Below are 15,878 nucleotides of genomic sequence, written 5' to 3' on the forward strand. Positions count from 1 at the left end.
CGATGGCTCGACGATGTCTCGATGTTGATGTTGGCCGGGATGTTGGCTAAGAAAATTTCAAATACCAAAATCGTTAGCGACATTTTCTTGTATTTTCCTTTATTTTTCTTATTTTTTGTTTTGCCATTTGGAAATTTTGTTTTATTGTGAGAAGCACAAAAACAAATGCATCGGAGCACTGGGCACTGTGCGCACTGGGGACTGGGGACTATGAAGATGGAAGTTGGAGTTGGAGCTTGGCGCCGTCTTCTGCCCCCAAAACCAGTTGAAGATGAAGGTACCCCCCACGAGTGTGCGAGTGTCGGTGATAATGATGTTGCCGAAGATAGCCGAAACGAAGAGCACGACAACAGCGACAACGACAACGATGGATGGGTATAAAGAGGGCCCGTCGGGGCATTCGAGATGCATTCAGTCGCTGGTTTCCCACTCGAAAGCAACTAAATTTACTTTATCATTTTACTTCACTTCTCTCCCCCACAACACACACACAACTCGTGGCTATGAACTCCTTCTCAGTGGTAAGTAGGATCAAAGGATGCCGGTGGCAGTGCCAGTGGACCGACCAAGCGGATGATGGATCAATTGGATTATAATTACCCTTGCATTACCATTGCAGTTCTTAGTGTTCGCCCTGGCTGCCCTGGCCGCTGCGGAGCCCCCCTCGGGCTACAACTATCCCCGTGGAGGCGGCGGCGGCGGTGGTGGTGGCGGCGGCGGTGGTGGTGGCGGCGGCGGTGGATACCAAGGTGGCTCCTCGTTCGGCGGTGGCGGCGGTGGTGGTGGCGGCGGCGGCGGTGGCTTCCAGGCCGTCAGCGGTGGCTTCCAGACATCCGAGGGCCAGAATGTTGATCCCCAGCTGTTGGAGCAGGTGCGTCAGATCCTCCTGAATGAGGAGAGCAAGCAGGGCGGCGGCGGCGGTGGAGGCGGTGGTGGAGGCGGCGGCGGTGGCTATCCTAGCGGTCCTCCATCGAGCAGCTATGGTGCTCCTCCCTCGAGCAGCTATGGTGCTCCTCCCTCGAGCAGCTACGGCGCGCCCAACGGAGGGGCGGCGGCGGTGGTCGTGTGGTCGGCATCGATCTTGAGGGTGTGCGTCAGGCCATCCAGGTTGCCCAGTTCGCCCAGCAGAGCACCCAGCAGGGAGGCGGTGGCGGCGGCGGTGGTGGCTACCCAAGCGGCCCATCCGGTTCGTATGGTGCTCCGTCGAGGCCCAGCGGCAGCTATGGCTCGCCCTTCTAAATCCAGAGACTCACATCCCAAACTCAAATTGCGCTGCCAAAAATGAATACCGACGGAATGGACGACACTTAACCGACAACGACGACGATACCGCAACCGAATCCCGACACGAAACAGCACCAGCACCAGAACCAACAGGAACAGGAACAGCAATTGGAATCAACAGGATGCATATGTGGGTATCCTTGAACCTGGAACACATAGTTCGACTAGTGATGTGGATGATCCCGATCCCCGAACCCCCCAACCTCAGCGACTGTAATTCTCAAGCCCTGTCTATCCCCCGACTCGAATTTGGGGCACTCCCCCCAAACAAAGTGGATTCATTCGTTTTCACCTTTCCTTTTGGAACCTTTGTACATAGTTTTCTCACTACACCCCACAACAAAACAAAACAAAACAAAACACACACACAAAACTCAAGAAGGAGAAGCTGAAAACGAAGGCCCCCAGAACCAACATGAATGGAAACAAAACAAAACAGAAGAAAACAAAATAATGAAAAAGAAAAAACCATCAACACCCCAGACAGTGTTATAACGCATTATTAGCTCGTAAGTGTTTTTATTTTATATGAAACAAACAAAGAAACAACAAAAAAAAATATGAAAATAATAAAAAAAATAGTAAATTTTGTCACCGTTAAAATTTTGATGATCTTTTTACTCTTTTCGGGGGTTTATTTGGCAAAGAAGTTTCGCATGGCAAGAGAAGTTTGTTCTACTCCAAAGAAGCGCAAAAGCTTCTCCTTAAATCAGGCTTAGATCTGTCGTCATATCCATAAAGATGCAGAATTGTGCACATTATTTATTGTACAGCTTTGAAACACTTGAAGATGACAATTAAATCCAATTAAACTCGCTTTTTTTGGGCCATCGATATTCACTCGCATTGCGGTTCAAAATATCAAACCGAATTGTCACTGGCCGGCCTTACGTCAAATACTCGTACCAAACAAGCATCTTCAGAAATCCTTTCACTTTTTTTCAATTCGACAGCCGCCTCTCCGCCGCCGCTGCCGTACTGCTGCGGCACTTGTGGAGCACGCTCATCATCGTGCAAGTGCTCGACGTGGAGAGGCGCTCATTACGCGAAGATTGCGACAGATGCAGTCGAGAGACTGGGTCAAAATGCAGCCCCGGGGGGTAGGGGGAAATGTGGATAACGATTGGATGGGGTCGCCGATGGACATCAACTATTACAGTCCGAAACAAAAGTTGGAGCCGTTTGAAGCCGTCTGAAGCTGCAGTCACTTTACCCACATTCAACATCATTAACATTTCCCAATTGACTGCGTGCCGCGGTGGCCAGGCCAGGCCAGGCCAGGCCACTCCATCTATGGCCATCTTTTGCCGTTTGAGCTCTGTTGAGTGCATCCGAAAACGAGGCACAGGCAGACGAGCAGCAAATGAAGCAGCAAATGCAATGGATGCAACAGTAGCTGCAACTAAGCGGCTCCAACAGTGTGCTGTGGAATGCAGAGATTACGGCATACTCGTAAGAGCCACAGACAGACAGACAGACAGACACACAGAAATGTACAGAGTTTCTGTCTAACTGATTATGTGATTATGTTGGAGTGCGACAGAGAAATTTGTTATAAAGACAATTATACAATTTTTGTGCATGTTCATAAATTGTTATACCATGTAATTCCACTTGTCTCTTTTCGTGCCTAGTTTTTGTAGGTCAAAGGGGATACAGAATATCAGGATTTACTTATTTATTTATTTATTTATGATCCCCTATCTACCAATCCACTAATTTTCCTTAGCTACAGCTATCAGGAAAGCTATCAGGAAGCAAGCACGAATATCTTTTATTCGACTTTGACATTGCCACGATCCAATGCCGATATACGCGAGTAATATAGAATTTATGTCTCATTTTATAGGCGTGATAAGCAGCCACATTAGAGACTCCTCCAAGCCCACAAACAAAGTGGTTTGAAAGAGATAATAATTAGCATAAGTGACACAATTGTTGGGCTTCAGAAGGAAGACAATTTTCGGCTTTATGGTTAAAAAAAAAGATGAAGAAGATGATTGTTATCTGAATGAAGGAAATAATAGGTGCCCTATAAAATGGCAGGGGCGACTTTGCAATCTGATGATGACTGGGCAGCTTCAGCGGTTATGTCTCCCGGGTTTGCTTACCCAGTGCTCGTACAGTGTTGGGATGACAGTGAAAACAATGAATGAGTTGGCTCGCGGCTGCTGCTTCCGTTATCTCAGATAATCCAGAGTCGTAGGAGTCTGCCATGTCAGGGTTTCGCCAGAGAGACAGAGGGAGAGAGAGTGAGAGAGCATTGACAAGCGGGGGTCCTAAGATCAGCGTTGGAAATCCCCCATAATCTCAGATAAGACCCAGAGTTGTCGTAAGAGAGCCGTCAATAGATAATGCTTATTTTGAACTGGCAATTCTGGAGATAAAACCGCCATCGGGCCGAAAAGTTTATATAAAGATCGGCAGTACGGCGTGATGCGCTCAAACGCGATTTTCCGCCGGAGTCGGAAAGTGCATCCACCAGAGATCCGAGTTTCCTGCATCGCCGAGCGTATCCTTTGAAAATGTCAGCTGCGTTGAATGCCTCGATCCAGGCAGCCGCCGGGGTCACGCCCGACTCTCAGTTTCAGTTCAACTCTACGGATTACGTGGTCTTTTCCCTGATGCTGAGCATCTCAGCTGGCATTGGGGTGTACTTTGGTTTCTTCGCCAAGGGCGAGGACACCACCGAGGAGTACCTGATGGGCGGCAAGCGCATGAAGACCATACCGATTGCCATTTCTCTGGTGGCCAGCCAGCTCTCGGCCATTTCCATTATGACCATACCGGGCGAGATGTACGGCTTTGGCGTCAATTGGTTCTTCAATGTCGTCTGCATGGTGGTGGTGGTGCCCATCCTCAACTACGTGATCATTCCCGTCTTCTACAACAACAACATCACCAACTGTTACGAGGTGAGTGCCGCCCTGCCATGTCTGGCTGTCTGGCTGTCTGGATTCAGTTTTGTTAATTGTTAATCATTTGTGGCCGCAGTATCTGGAGTTGCGCTTCGACAGGAGGGTGCGCGTGCTGCAGACCTTCATCTTTATATTGACCATGTTCTTCATGCTGCCCATCTTCATTTTCCTGCCCTCGCTGGCCTTCTCCCAGGGTAAGTTGCAGCTCTTCGGTTCATTTTATACACCCAACCGCATAATGCTTTTCCCCGCAGTGACGGGCTACAACGTGCACATCATCAATGGCATCGTCTGTGGCATCTGTGTCTTCTACACCATGTTTGTGAGTAGCCATTAAGCCACTTGCCCTTCCCATCCATCCATCCATCCATCCATCTCCATTCTTCTGCTGCACTTTCCCCCAGGGTGGCATCAAGGCTGTCGTCTGGACGGATGTTATTCAAGCGGCCATTATGGTCGTCTCCGTCGTTTTGGTTGGCACGCTTGGTGCCTCGCGTGTGGGTGGCCTATCCGAAGTCTTTCGCATTGCCGGTGAGGGCGGTCGTCTGGACGTCAAGTAGGTTCCGCCCAAGGGGCTCACCCAACAAGGCGTCTCAATCTCGTGTCTTTGCAGCTTCAACCTGGATTTGACCTCACGATCCACCATCTGGAACGTCTTCTCCTCGGCCACAATCATGTGGACGGGCTATGTGGGTCTCAACCAGAGCTGCGTCCAGCGCATCGTCTCCCTGCCCTCGCTGAAGCACGCCAGAAGGTAAGTGTGGAGTGGATATATCCATGGGGCACCAGCAGACTCTCATCATCATCGTTGTTGGCTCCAACCAGGTCGCTGGTGATCTTTGGCTTTGGCTTTGTGATCATCATGTTCTTCAACTGCTTCACGGGCATCGTGATCTTCTCGCGCTTCCACGACTGCGATCCCATTCAGTCGGGCCACGTCACCAAAGTGGACAAAATGGTGCCGTATTTCGTGCAGGACACCGTCGGCCATCTGCGCGGCATGCCCGGCGTGTTCATCTCGTGCGTGTTTAGCGCCGCCCTCAGCACGCTCTCGGCCAGCATTAATTCTCTCGGTGGCGTGGTCTATTTCGATTACATCAAACCCTTCATCCGGCACACGGAGCACAGGGCGAACGTGATCATGAAGCTGTTTGTGCTCTTCTCCGGCATCTACTGCGTCCTCGGCGGCATCGCTGTGGAGCAGTTCAACTCCATTCTGCAGGTGATCTACTCGATCGGAGGCGTTAGTTTTGGCGCCACATGTGCGGTCTTTTTGCTGGGCATGCTCGTGCCACGTGCCCACGGCAAGGTGAGTCTCCGGAAAGAAAAGGGAAGTGTTTTTGGAGTTGGATAACACTAATAGAATCTCCTCTTAGGCGGCCCTGATTGGAGTCATTTCCAGCATTGCCTGCATGGCCTCCATTGTGATCTTCAGCTGGGGCCGCAACCACTACGACCCCTTGCCCACACGCATCGACAACTGCCCGGCGGTGTCCCCGTTCCTGTCCCTGAATGCCACCACCACAGCCTCCCCCCTCAGGCAGGCAGCCACAACGGCAGCAGCAGCCCACAGCCAAACTGAAAAGGGATTCAGTATCCTGGATCTGTCCTTCAACTGGTACGTGGTGGTGGGCTTCATCATCACGTGGCTGGTGGCTGTGCCGCTCAGCTACATCCTCAAGCAGCGGGCCGATGCCAAGCTGGATCCCAAGCTCCTGTCGCCGGTGGTGCAGCCTTTCGTTTCCTACGAACTGGCGCAAGCGGATGAGCTGCACGAGCTGAAGAGCGAGAAGCCCGAGAAGGCCTGAGGATGATATGCTTATGTTAGGCATTGTAAAGATATAAGATATTAACCGGTATGAGTGCTGTGGCTGTGTTCAGTGGTCTCCAGTGCGATCCCATTCTATCTAGATCGGATCTGTCTGCAGCTGAACATCAAGAATTGCTTATCTGAATAAAAGGCTATATCACTATTGTCTGGGGGCTCTTTGGCCACAATCTTTGGACAGCGACAGCTTCTAAATATAAACCGCAGAACAAGCACAAACCTCAACTTCAATGTAGAATTAGAGCACAGTGCGCCTGAGGGTACAGGCGATACATCGGGTAAATATATCAGTCATTAATCCACAGAAGAGCCGAGTCACAGCCATAAATTGTGGCGCCTGCTAAAGCTCTTATCGCTGGCAAATAGCAAACATCTGGCTCGGAATGGGCCAAGAGTGTTAAGATCTTTACACACCAGCTGGAAGGGTCGTATAACAACAGCCACGCGCCCAACCCCCCCACGCATCTCTGTCAAAAAAATGGAATTTACACAAAAACAACTGAAACGGAAAGTTTTGGCAGGCAAATAAAGTAGTTTGGGGAAGGCTATTCGCTCTAAAAAATGTGTAGAGTGTAGATCTGTTCACAGTCTAAAGATAATTATAAAAGAAAAGATCATCATCATTATGTTGCACTTGAAATTCGAATGCAGATACTCTTATCCTTCACACACTTTTCGTTTTTTTTCCCCGTACTCAAATAAGTGTTAAGGGGTATACCCGTATAACGCCCCCACAAAGGACGAAAATCTGTGGCAGGCACAATTTAAAATATACGATAAAACTAAAAACGCAGTATCGTCGAGAATGCCCATATCTACCAGATTGCCGAATCTGAATCAGATCGGATCATAATTATAGCCAGAATGAAGAAATTAATTTTTTGTTGCTTCCGCCGCCCCCTCCAGCAAGAAACCAACCACTCATTCTCTTTCTCGCTCGCACACTCTGCCGCGTTCAGCGGAGGAGATTTAGAATATAAATGGTACATGTATAATCTACATATTACATGTAGATGTGGATAACAGATGTAGCAAAAAAATGTTAAATTACAACTTTTTTTTTAAGTTTTAAAATTCTAAAAAATTATAAGCTCAAAAATGTATATACTGACTGAGTACGGGTATAAGTGAGTCGCGTCACCAGAAGCGACTCACACGTTCCTTCTCGTTAGTTTTCCAGTTGTTGAGAAATTAATCGCTTAGTTTTAGGTCAATATTCATTCATATAATTCATATAGTAGTTGCCCTAATCATATGCTCGCTATTGTTTTGCCCGCTGTTCTTATTGCTTATGTCCAAAAACTTAACTGTAACGTTCTGTAGCTGTTCTCACACGTATAGCCAAAACGCGCAGCTGCACACGAAGCCATCGATGTGCATCGTCTTGGTATTGGAGTGTCGCATCGCGTGATCTTCTAATTCCCTTTTGGGCTCGACTTCATTTGTGGAGATGAGTCCAGTACAAAGTTATATTTGAGAGTACCCACCCGCACGCGTATTTAGTACCGCCCCGCTATTGTCGCCCCCGCTTTGTATATAACCCGCTGTGCAAATAACATTTAAACCACTAATATTACATATGAATAAAATAAAAACACATAAAACTCATTCGCAACCACCAGTATTTTTTCAATGTTTTTTCTCATTTTTATGGTGCGTTGGAAAAGCCAACAAGAGACGCAATTGCATGGCCACAGTACTCGCAGTAGAGCAACGGCACAGATAACTAAGCCACTAAACTTCTGTTTGATTTACGGAGGAGGCTGTGGCGGTGGCCAAGTTCAGATAAGGAGCCCAACCGCTTGTAGGGGGGATTCATATTTAAGTGCGAATCCGGTCAGGGTGCTCTCAAGTGTGCGCATAGCTCTCAGACGTCGCATAACAGACCAAACGGAATTCACAGAATCACTGCCAGGATGTCGAGCGCCACAGCGGATCTTAGATTCGGCATCACGGACTTTGTGGTCTTCACCATCATGCTGGGCGCCTCGGCCGGCATTGGTGTGTACTTTGGGTTCTTCTCGAAGGCCAAGAACACCACAGAGGAGTACCTGCGCGGCGGCAAGAAGATGCAGACTCTTCCCATAGCCATCTCGCTGGTGGCCAGGTGCGTAATGCGGTGAACGCGAGGCATTCGTTTAATCTTTACGAGGCGACAGTAAAAGTGACTGACGTCAATCGTGTCCTTACCTTGATACAACTCGAACTAGAACTCGAACTAGAAATGTGTGTGTCTGTGTATCCCAATGCCATTTCCATTTCCATTTCCGCGAATGATTGCTGTCCGTTATTGTGTAATCAAATGGCTGCCTGTATATCATTTCTAGTCAGCTATCGGGCATTGCCATCATGTCCATTCCCGCGGAGAGCTACTCGTTTGGCTTCAACTACATCTTCGTGGTGCTGGCGATGGTGCCAGTCATTCCCATTCTGATCTACATCATTGTGCCCGTGTTCTACGAGAACAATGTCTCCAATTGCTACGAGTATCTGGAGATGAGGTTCAATAAGCGCACGCGTCAGCTGGTCACCATGGCCTTTGTGCTGAATTCGTTCCTCATGCTGCCCGTCTACATGTTCATTCCGTCGCTGGCCTTTTCCCAGGGTAAGTGGGTGGAGTAGATCCTGCCAGGAGTAGATCCAAGCTTAACCATTCGTTTGCAGTGACTGGCTGGAATATTCATGTGATCAATGTCATGGTCTCCTCGATCTGCATCTTCTACACTATGCTGGGCGGCATCAAGGCCGTGGTCTGGACAGATGTGGTGCAGGGCGGTGTCATGCTGCTCTCAGTGGTTACTGTGGGTGTCCTGGGCACCGTCCGATCGGGTGGCCTATCCACTGTCCTGGAAAGAGCCACTGAGGGTGGCCGAATGGACTTAGAGTAAGACTTTGTATGAATTATGCGATGAATTTTGTGTACTGACTTTCGAATGTAGCTTCAGATTTGATCCGCGCATTCGTTTGAGCTTCTGGAGCGCCATGACTGGTGGCATATTCATGTGGACCGGCCACATCGGCCTCAATCAGAGCTGTGTGCAGCGCATCGTCTCCCTGCCCTCGTACTCCCATGCCAAGAGGTGAGAGCACCGCCAGTCCAATCTGACCCATCTGACGTTTATTCCTGTGTAGATCTCTGATTATTTCGGGACTGGGATTCATTATAATTAGCCTGTTCAACACCGTGGCGGGCATCATAATGTTCTCCCGCTACTACGGCTGTGATCCCATTCTGGCTGGTGTAGGTCCCTTCTGCCATGGCATATCACACAATGAATACTTATCGATCGACACTCCCACAGCTCGTCAGCAAACCGGACAAGATGATGCCATTCTTTGTGCAGGACATTATGGGCCATTTGGCCGGAATGCCCGGTGTGTTCATCTCCTGCGTCTTCAGTGCCGCCCTCAGCTCGCTCTCGGCCACCCTCAACTCGCTGGCCGGCGTCGTCTATTTCGATTACATCAAGCCGCACATCCGGCACACGGATGCCCGTGCGAACGGGATCATGAAGCTGGTGATCGTCGCAATGGGCGGCTACTGCATCCTGGGCGGTTTCATTGTCCAGAACTTCAACTCGATACTGCAGACTGTTGTGACCATCACTGGCGTCAACACGGGCGCTGTGGTGGGGGTCTTTCTGCTCGGTATGTTTGTGCCGCGATGCAACAGCAGGGTGGCAGTGTCTAGCATCTTGCTCAGTGTGGTGGCCATGGTGTGGATCATCGTCAATGGCCAGATGAACTTCAAGGCGGGCCTCATCAATTACAAAGTGCTGCCCAACTCGCTAGACCAGTGCGAGGCGCGCGGTTTCCACATGATCTTGGATGCCATGTAAGTTTATTGTGCATTGAGTCTGTGCTCCCCATTTCACTCTCAACATTTCTTGGATTATTTTTCCAGTAATCAAACTGCCATGAGCCCAATCACACCGAACCAGACAGTTGCTGCGGCTCCAGTCACAACTGCCTTTGAGAGCAATCGGGACTTTTCGCTCTACGACATCTCCTTCTACTGGTACAAGGTGGTGGGCGCGCTTGTGGTCTTCTTGTGGGCGGTGCCCATGAGTTATGTCTGGCCCCCAGATCGCAACGAAAAGCCGAATCCAAAGCTTTACTCTACGTTTGTGCGAAAGTTCCTCAATCTTTCGAATTCCGAGCAGGAAATGGAGGAGGTGCCATTGAGGAAAGCGACAGTCAACGAGATTCCCGAACTTAGAGTAGATGCACAAGAAAAGGAAAGGGAAGGCCCTGAGCACTGATCTTTTGTAGGCATTTAGTTAATCGTAGGCTAAAATACTCGTATATGATATAAGAAATACTAGAGAAAAATGGCATAATATAATTAGATTAAATATTCGGTTTTTAACTACAAATATAGTGAAATTAAATAGAATTAAAAACGAATTTTTAGACTTGAAAATAAACATAATACGAGTATATTTAATTTGTGGGAAGCCTATTAAACTAAACAAGAAAATATTTAATTTTATATCTTACTAAAGTCAAAAGCTAGCACTCTATTTATACAATTTTCACTTTCACGGTGTAAACCGATTGGGGGAACGTTGTGAGGCGCATCTAAAGCCGCGCCTCTACGTTTTATACCTTGTACCCAGCCAGTATTTTAAAATATTTTATGTGTTTCCATTTTTTCGCTACATTTGTCTCTCCCGACAGAGGGTTTACACTGCACGAGGCAAAGTGTCGGAGAGAAGAGTGGATGCCACAGATTTTCGTCCTTTCTGGGAAAGCACAGGAGTCTGGATAAAAAATGTAGTTGCTCTAGCTCTTATAGTCTCTGAGAGCTATGCGACAAACAGGATAATGACTTAGTACGGGTATAAAAGTAGAGTCGCGGCAACAGAAGCGACTCACAACGCTCCCTCTCGTTAAAAGTTGATTCCAGTCTGCAGATCAACTCTTTTATCCAAAGCAATAAAGCCGTTCTTTAGCTTTATTATATCCTTAGAACTCCCCGCTAGCGCTCCCAAAGGTAGGCAGATAAAAGCTGCTCAGATAAAAAAACCCAGAGGTCAACTGAAGGTTAAACTTCAATTTTCCAGTATTTGAGGTTCTATATTTGGGCATGAGCACTCTGTCAGCCGCAATAAATGCGTGCAACAACCCCAGAGTGGGTTGGTCTAGTTCACGTACTAGATTACCAGCCAGGAAATAACCATAAAGACAGACGCGTCAAAAAGCTGATAATATTTCATCTTATCATCCTAGATATCTCGAAATTTTAAAGGGACACTATACTTACTCATCTTGCTCGATTCCCATTGATGGATGCGGAAAATGAACGTAGAGTACTTAGAACCCACAGACAGGCACGGTGCGTTTTGGCACTGGGAGTGGATATGGGCGGTTCATTCGGGATCCACCATCCTCCCGTGTAAGTTAGATAAGGAGCACTCCTGATTTACGATGTCGGTGATACGCTTACCAGACAGATATCGTGACGAGATAAGGGGCCATTACCTCGCTGGCGATCGCTACTTAAGAAGGGAGTTGCTGCTAATCTGCATAAGTGTGCTGGCAGCCTCCACAAGAATAGTAACGGCTTCCCCCAGTTAGTCCATAGTGTTGTGTTGTGTCGTTCGTAAAGGATCAAGATCAAGGCTCCATAATGGCTACAAGTACCTCGCAGTTGGCCAGCACAGTGGCCACTGTGGCAGCAGCCAGCGCAGAGGCTCTGCGGTTCAGCGCAACCGATTACATTGTCTTCACCGTGATGCTAAGTGCATCGGCGGGCATTGGTGTGTATTTTGGGTTCTTCTCGAAGGCCAAGAACACAACCGAAGAGTACCTGCAAGGCGGCAAGAAAATGCCCACATGGCCCGTGGCCATATCCCTGGTCTCCAGGTGAGTCTCATCGTCAGAGATTTTCCATGTCGTCACAGCCAAAGGTTCTGCGGCAGATATATACGGTGATTATATGGGCCACCATTAAGATAACATCTGCTTAAGATAGATAGATCTGTCTATGTATCTATTCATGCATCTTATCTGAAGTGCGCATGGCGCCCAGTCTATCCATAAAGTGGAAGCTTAGATGAATTGCATTATTCGGTGGAATATTGTGAAATTAATCCAAATTGCGTTCGGGCCCCTCTTTTTGTCACGGAGGAACAGCAACTGCGTATCGATACTAATGATCCAGTATTTCTTTTTCAGTCAACTTTCCGGTGTGGCAATGATGTCCATTCCGGCAGAGTCCTATACCTTCGGCTTCAACATTGTGTTCATCGTGATGTCTATGATCCTGACGGTGCCCGTTCTCATCTACATCATTGTGCCTGTGTTCTACGAGAACAATGTCTCTAACTGCTACGAGGTGAGTGTGAATATCCATATTAATACTCTCTCTAACAAGAATCCTTTCTTCTTGCCCTGCAGTACCTGGAGATGAGGTTCAGCAAGCTCACCCGCCAATTGGTCACCATTACGTTCATAATGAACCAATTTCTGATGCTGCCCGTCTACATGTTCATTCCCTCGCTGGCCTTCTCCCAAGGTATAATGGAAATAGATTTTAATTGCATTTCGTTTTGTGGGTATATTAAAATTCATTTTCATTTACAGTGACGGGCATCAACATCCACCTGATCAACACAGTGGTCTCCTCCGTGTGCGTCTTCTACACGATGCTGGGCGGCATCAAGGCTGTGGTCTGGACGGATGTCCTCCAGGCTGGCGTGATGCTGCTCTCCGTATTGCTGGTGGCTTTCCTGGGCACTTCGAACAGCGGCGGATTAAGCAACGTCCTGGAGAGTGCCTCTGAGGGTGGACGCCTTGACTTTAAGTGAGTTGAATAGCTTTCTGCCCAGCGATGGACTCACTGAAATTATTTCTTTTATTGTACAGCTTCGGGATAGATCCACGCTTGCGTGTCACATTCTGGAGTGGAATATTCAGCGGCCTGCTCATGTGGACGGGCAAGGTGGGCCTCGACCAGAGCTGTGTGCAGCGCATCGTCTCCCTGCCGTCGTATACGCACGCTAAGAAGTGAGTACCAATGGCTAGATAATGTAGATCAAATTCATATTAACTGTTGCATTATAGATCCCTAATTATTGCTGGCGTTGGCTTTCTGCTCATCATGACCTTCACCTGCTTCATTGGCATCATCATGTTTGCCTACTACTACGGCTGCGATCCCATACAGGCTGGGGTAATATGCATATACTTTCAATATCACAATAGATCCAACGTTTCAACTCTTGTCTCCTCTCCCTCTCAGCTCGTGAGCAAACCGGACAAACTGATGCCATTCTTCATTCAGGACATAATGGGGCATCTAACTGGCATGCCGGGCGTATTCATTTCCTGTGTGTTCAGCGCCTCCCTCAGCTCCCTGTCCGCCAGTCTTAATTCCTTTGCCGGCGTTGTCTACTTTGACTACATCAAGCCACACATCCGGCACACGGATGCCCGCGCGAACGGCATCATGAAGCTGGTGATCATCGTGATGGGTGCTTACTGCATCCTGGGCGGATATATGGTGCAGAACTTCAACTCAATCATCCAGACCATGTGGACGATAACGGGCATCAATACGGGCGCCGTTGTGGGCGTGTTCCTGCTCGGCATGTTTGTGCCCCGCTGCAGTGCCAAGGTGGCAGTCACGGGCATAGTCTTTAGTGTGCTGGCCATGCTGTGGATCATCATCAATGCCCAGTTTAACTTTAAGGCTGGCCTCATCCGGTACGATGTTCTTCCCAATGGCCTGGATCAGTGCGAGACGCGCGATTTCCAAGTGATCCTGAACTCCATGTAAGACAAGCCCCCATCATAATTAGTTTTCCCCTCAAAATAAGTCAATATTTTTCTGCAGCAACAATAACATCACGAGGGTGTTGACTACGCCGGCTCCCTCCTCGGATGCACCGCAACAGGTGACCACTGCCTTCGGCAGCAATCGGGACTTCTCCCTCTACGACATCTCCTTCTATTGGTACAAGGTGCTGGGTGCCATTCTGGTGTTCGCCTGGGCCATTCCCATGAGCTATGTGTGGCCCACGGACAAAGAGGAGAAGCAGAATCCAAAGCTATATTCGCCATTTGTTCGCAACATGTTGAACCTGCCCGATCCTGTGGTAGAAATGGAGGAGATGCCGCTGAAGGCATCATCCGACTCAAAGGCTAAGGAGAACGGCACTACGCAAGCTGCCTACTGAACACATGACTCACATCCATTCGCACATATGTATTACATTATATTATGTTAATAATAATAATAAGAAAACCTGTATATTTTACAGTGACTGCGTATCATTTGGACAGTAGAAGGAATTCGTTTCTTCTCTCTTAAATTTGTAAAAAGAGAATATTAATTTTTGTGGTTGTTTTATGCTACATATATGTTTGCGTGATGCATTCAATGCGGCATGGGAAACCGCATTCACTCTTAAAATGAATGAAAGTGAATTTTAGTGGGAGTTCGAATGAATTTGACTTGGCTTGTGAGCTCGCGTGAGACTCGCAATAGCGAAATTTCAATGAAGAGGAGACACGAATGTGAATGAGAGGAAGGGAGTGTTTCAATGGGTTTACAACTAGGAAATGAACAGCCAGTATGGCCATTGGTGGCAGGTGTCTCTTGGTCACGGAGAGGCATAGAGATGCAGGGCATGGATTTTACGATTATGTTGACCAAACTCTCTCAAGTTCATATTTCTGTTTATGGATACAGACCTCACTGACGTCGACGGAATTGTTAACGATTTTGGGTTCCCCTGCAATATGCACAAATGTGTATCCAAATTCATTGAAAGAGTTGTATTTGCTCACCATTCATATTAGCTCTGATTTGTTGGCTGCACCGATGGCCTGTTCCTGCTTAACAGGCGTCTCTGTCGCAACCAACGCCTGCATGCTAACATCGTTTATGGCAGGGGCGGCATGAACCTCAGCACTTGAAGTGGCTTTCTCCGCCGTTTTCCTTTCGTCTTCCTTGGGCTCGTCTGGGAACTCAAATCACTCTGGTGAGTGTTTATGGACGTGCTCAAAGCTGACTTGTCTGCTTCGCAAGACTGTTGTTCGGCCTCTTCTCATCGACCTCTCACTTGATTCTGACATTCAATTGTCTTGACATGTGGTAATGGCTGGATCTGCCATTAACTGGCTTCTGTTCCTGCTTTACCGCCTTCTTATCTTTCTTGGGAGACCAAAAAGATTCGTTTGGTTAAGTCGTGTTTATTGTTTGGAAAATGAAGTCAATTACTCACCTTTGCCTTGACCGGCTTAACCTCCTTCTCCTCTTCTCGGGCACGTCCAGCGAACGTCGTTTATGTGTGCATTTCTGCATTGAAATATTACAAGACAAGTAGTCAAAAAACCGCCCAGGATGACTCAAAAATAGTTTGCAAATTTGGACAAAATGTTTGTTATTGTTATTGTCAGTGTTGACAACTTGTTAGCTGTTTCTGTGGGGAATACATGCAAAATAGCCAACTTCTTCTAACAGCCAATTTCTTATAAACACCAAATGCATAAAGTTTTATCATTGCTTTAACACGTACAGAGTAAGTACAGAGTCGTGAAAGTTATGGATACCATTTTAGAAGAAAAATCGCTATATACATATATTAAGGAGCCATATAACTGACCACTAGAAAAATAGCCATAGCTAGCTATAAATGCGCTGAACGGGAAACAGTTTATGGTCATTACTAGGGCGGGCTGCAAACACATCGATGGCACTATCGATAACATGTAAAAAGTAGGATTTCCAGGTCTGCCAAACGAATTAAATGCGGAAAACAAATCTCGTAACGAGAAATCACCTGTTTTTCACAATAGACTATTTTATAGCTTGTAACCAAATATATTTGATAAGATAC

At 47.6% G+C, this 15,878-nt stretch overlaps 4 protein-coding genes and 1 long non-coding RNA gene across 6 annotated transcripts; 4 read left to right on the top strand and 1 right to left on the bottom strand.

Annotated features, from left to right (window-relative positions):
- The first annotated feature begins 420 nt into the window (after positions 1-420).
- LOC111075744 (putative glycine-rich cell wall structural protein 1) lies at positions 421-1,871 on the top strand. Its single transcript, XM_022369218.2, is given in 3 exon segments — positions 421-521; positions 620-1,051; positions 1,054-1,871. Coding segments are annotated over 3 exon segments (636 nt in total). The 5' UTR covers positions 421-503; the 3' UTR covers positions 1,240-1,871.
- Positions 1,872-3,713: 1,842 nt separating this feature from the next.
- Positions 3,714-6,249, top strand: LOC111075714 (sodium-coupled monocarboxylate transporter 2). Its single transcript, XM_022369178.2, has 7 exons — positions 3,714-4,199; positions 4,279-4,396; positions 4,457-4,524; positions 4,607-4,758; positions 4,816-4,956; positions 5,028-5,511; positions 5,579-6,249. Exons 1-7 carry the CDS (start codon positions 3,810-3,812, stop codon positions 6,008-6,010), a joined length of 1,785 nt encoding a protein of 594 aa, XP_022224870.2. The 5' UTR covers positions 3,714-3,809; the 3' UTR covers positions 6,011-6,249.
- Positions 6,250-7,769: 1,520 nt separating this feature from the next.
- Positions 7,770-10,452, top strand: LOC111075715 (sodium-coupled monocarboxylate transporter 2). The gene is made up of 7 exons (XM_022369179.2): positions 7,770-8,137; positions 8,358-8,635; positions 8,695-8,914; positions 8,970-9,110; positions 9,163-9,271; positions 9,333-9,865; positions 9,935-10,452. The coding sequence occupies exons 1-7, from the start codon at positions 7,947-7,949 to the stop codon at positions 10,290-10,292; spliced, it is 1,830 nt and encodes a 609-aa protein (XP_022224871.2). The 5' UTR covers positions 7,770-7,946; the 3' UTR covers positions 10,293-10,452.
- Positions 10,453-11,636: 1,184 nt separating this feature from the next.
- On the top strand, positions 11,637-14,285 carry LOC111075752 (sodium-coupled monocarboxylate transporter 2). The gene is made up of 8 exons (XM_022369226.2): positions 11,637-11,898; positions 12,211-12,370; positions 12,433-12,550; positions 12,619-12,838; positions 12,901-13,041; positions 13,099-13,207; positions 13,277-13,809; positions 13,871-14,285. The coding sequence occupies exons 1-8, from the start codon at positions 11,663-11,665 to the stop codon at positions 14,211-14,213; spliced, it is 1,860 nt and encodes a 619-aa protein (XP_022224918.2). The 5' UTR covers positions 11,637-11,662; the 3' UTR covers positions 14,214-14,285.
- Positions 14,252-15,459, bottom strand: LOC111075753. 2 transcript variants are annotated; one of them, XR_002607971.2, is made up of 3 exons: positions 15,264-15,459; positions 14,827-15,189; positions 14,252-14,771 (listed from the first exon to the last, which is right to left on the bottom strand). It is a non-coding gene; the product is annotated as an uncharacterized LOC111075753 (long non-coding RNA). The 2 variants fall into 2 exon arrangements; XR_002607970.2 differs by having other exon boundaries at positions 14,253-14,771; positions 14,827-15,193; positions 15,264-15,458.
- Positions 15,460-15,878: the final 419 nt, after the last annotated feature.

Source organism: Drosophila obscura, unplaced genomic scaffold, assembly GCF_018151105.1.
Source record: "Drosophila obscura isolate BZ-5 IFL unplaced genomic scaffold, ASM1815110v1 contig_150, whole genome shotgun sequence".
In the NCBI taxonomy this organism is placed as follows: Eukaryota; Metazoa; Arthropoda; class Insecta; order Diptera; family Drosophilidae; genus Drosophila; species Drosophila obscura.

Bases quoted from the DNA above. Each gene is read 5' to 3' on its own strand.
- LOC111075715 (XM_022369179.2), top strand. From the start codon at position 7,947: ATGTCGAGCGCCACAGCGGATCTTAGATTCGGCATCACGGACTTTGTG. The intron at 9,272-9,332 runs GTAGGTCCCTTC...ACACTCCCACAG, and splicing joins GTGATCCCATTCTGGCTGGT to CTCGTCAGCAAACCGGACAA. The intron at 9,866-9,934 runs GTAAGTTTATTG...TTATTTTTCCAG, and splicing joins CACATGATCTTGGATGCCAT to TAATCAAACTGCCATGAGCC.
- LOC111075714 (XM_022369178.2), top strand. From the start codon at position 3,810: ATGTCAGCTGCGTTGAATGCCTCGATCCAGGCAGCCGCCGGGGTCACG. The intron at 4,397-4,456 runs GTAAGTTGCAGC...TTTTCCCCGCAG, and splicing joins CTCGCTGGCCTTCTCCCAGG to TGACGGGCTACAACGTGCAC. The intron at 4,957-5,027 runs GTAAGTGTGGAG...GGCTCCAACCAG, and splicing joins TCGCTGAAGCACGCCAGAAG to GTCGCTGGTGATCTTTGGCT.
- LOC111075752 (XM_022369226.2), top strand. From the start codon at position 11,663: ATGGCTACAAGTACCTCGCAGTTGGCCAGCACAGTGGCCACTGTGGCA. The intron at 12,371-12,432 runs GTGAGTGTGAAT...CTTGCCCTGCAG, and splicing joins ATGTCTCTAACTGCTACGAG to TACCTGGAGATGAGGTTCAG. The intron at 12,839-12,900 runs GTGAGTTGAATA...TTTATTGTACAG, and splicing joins GGTGGACGCCTTGACTTTAA to CTTCGGGATAGATCCACGCT.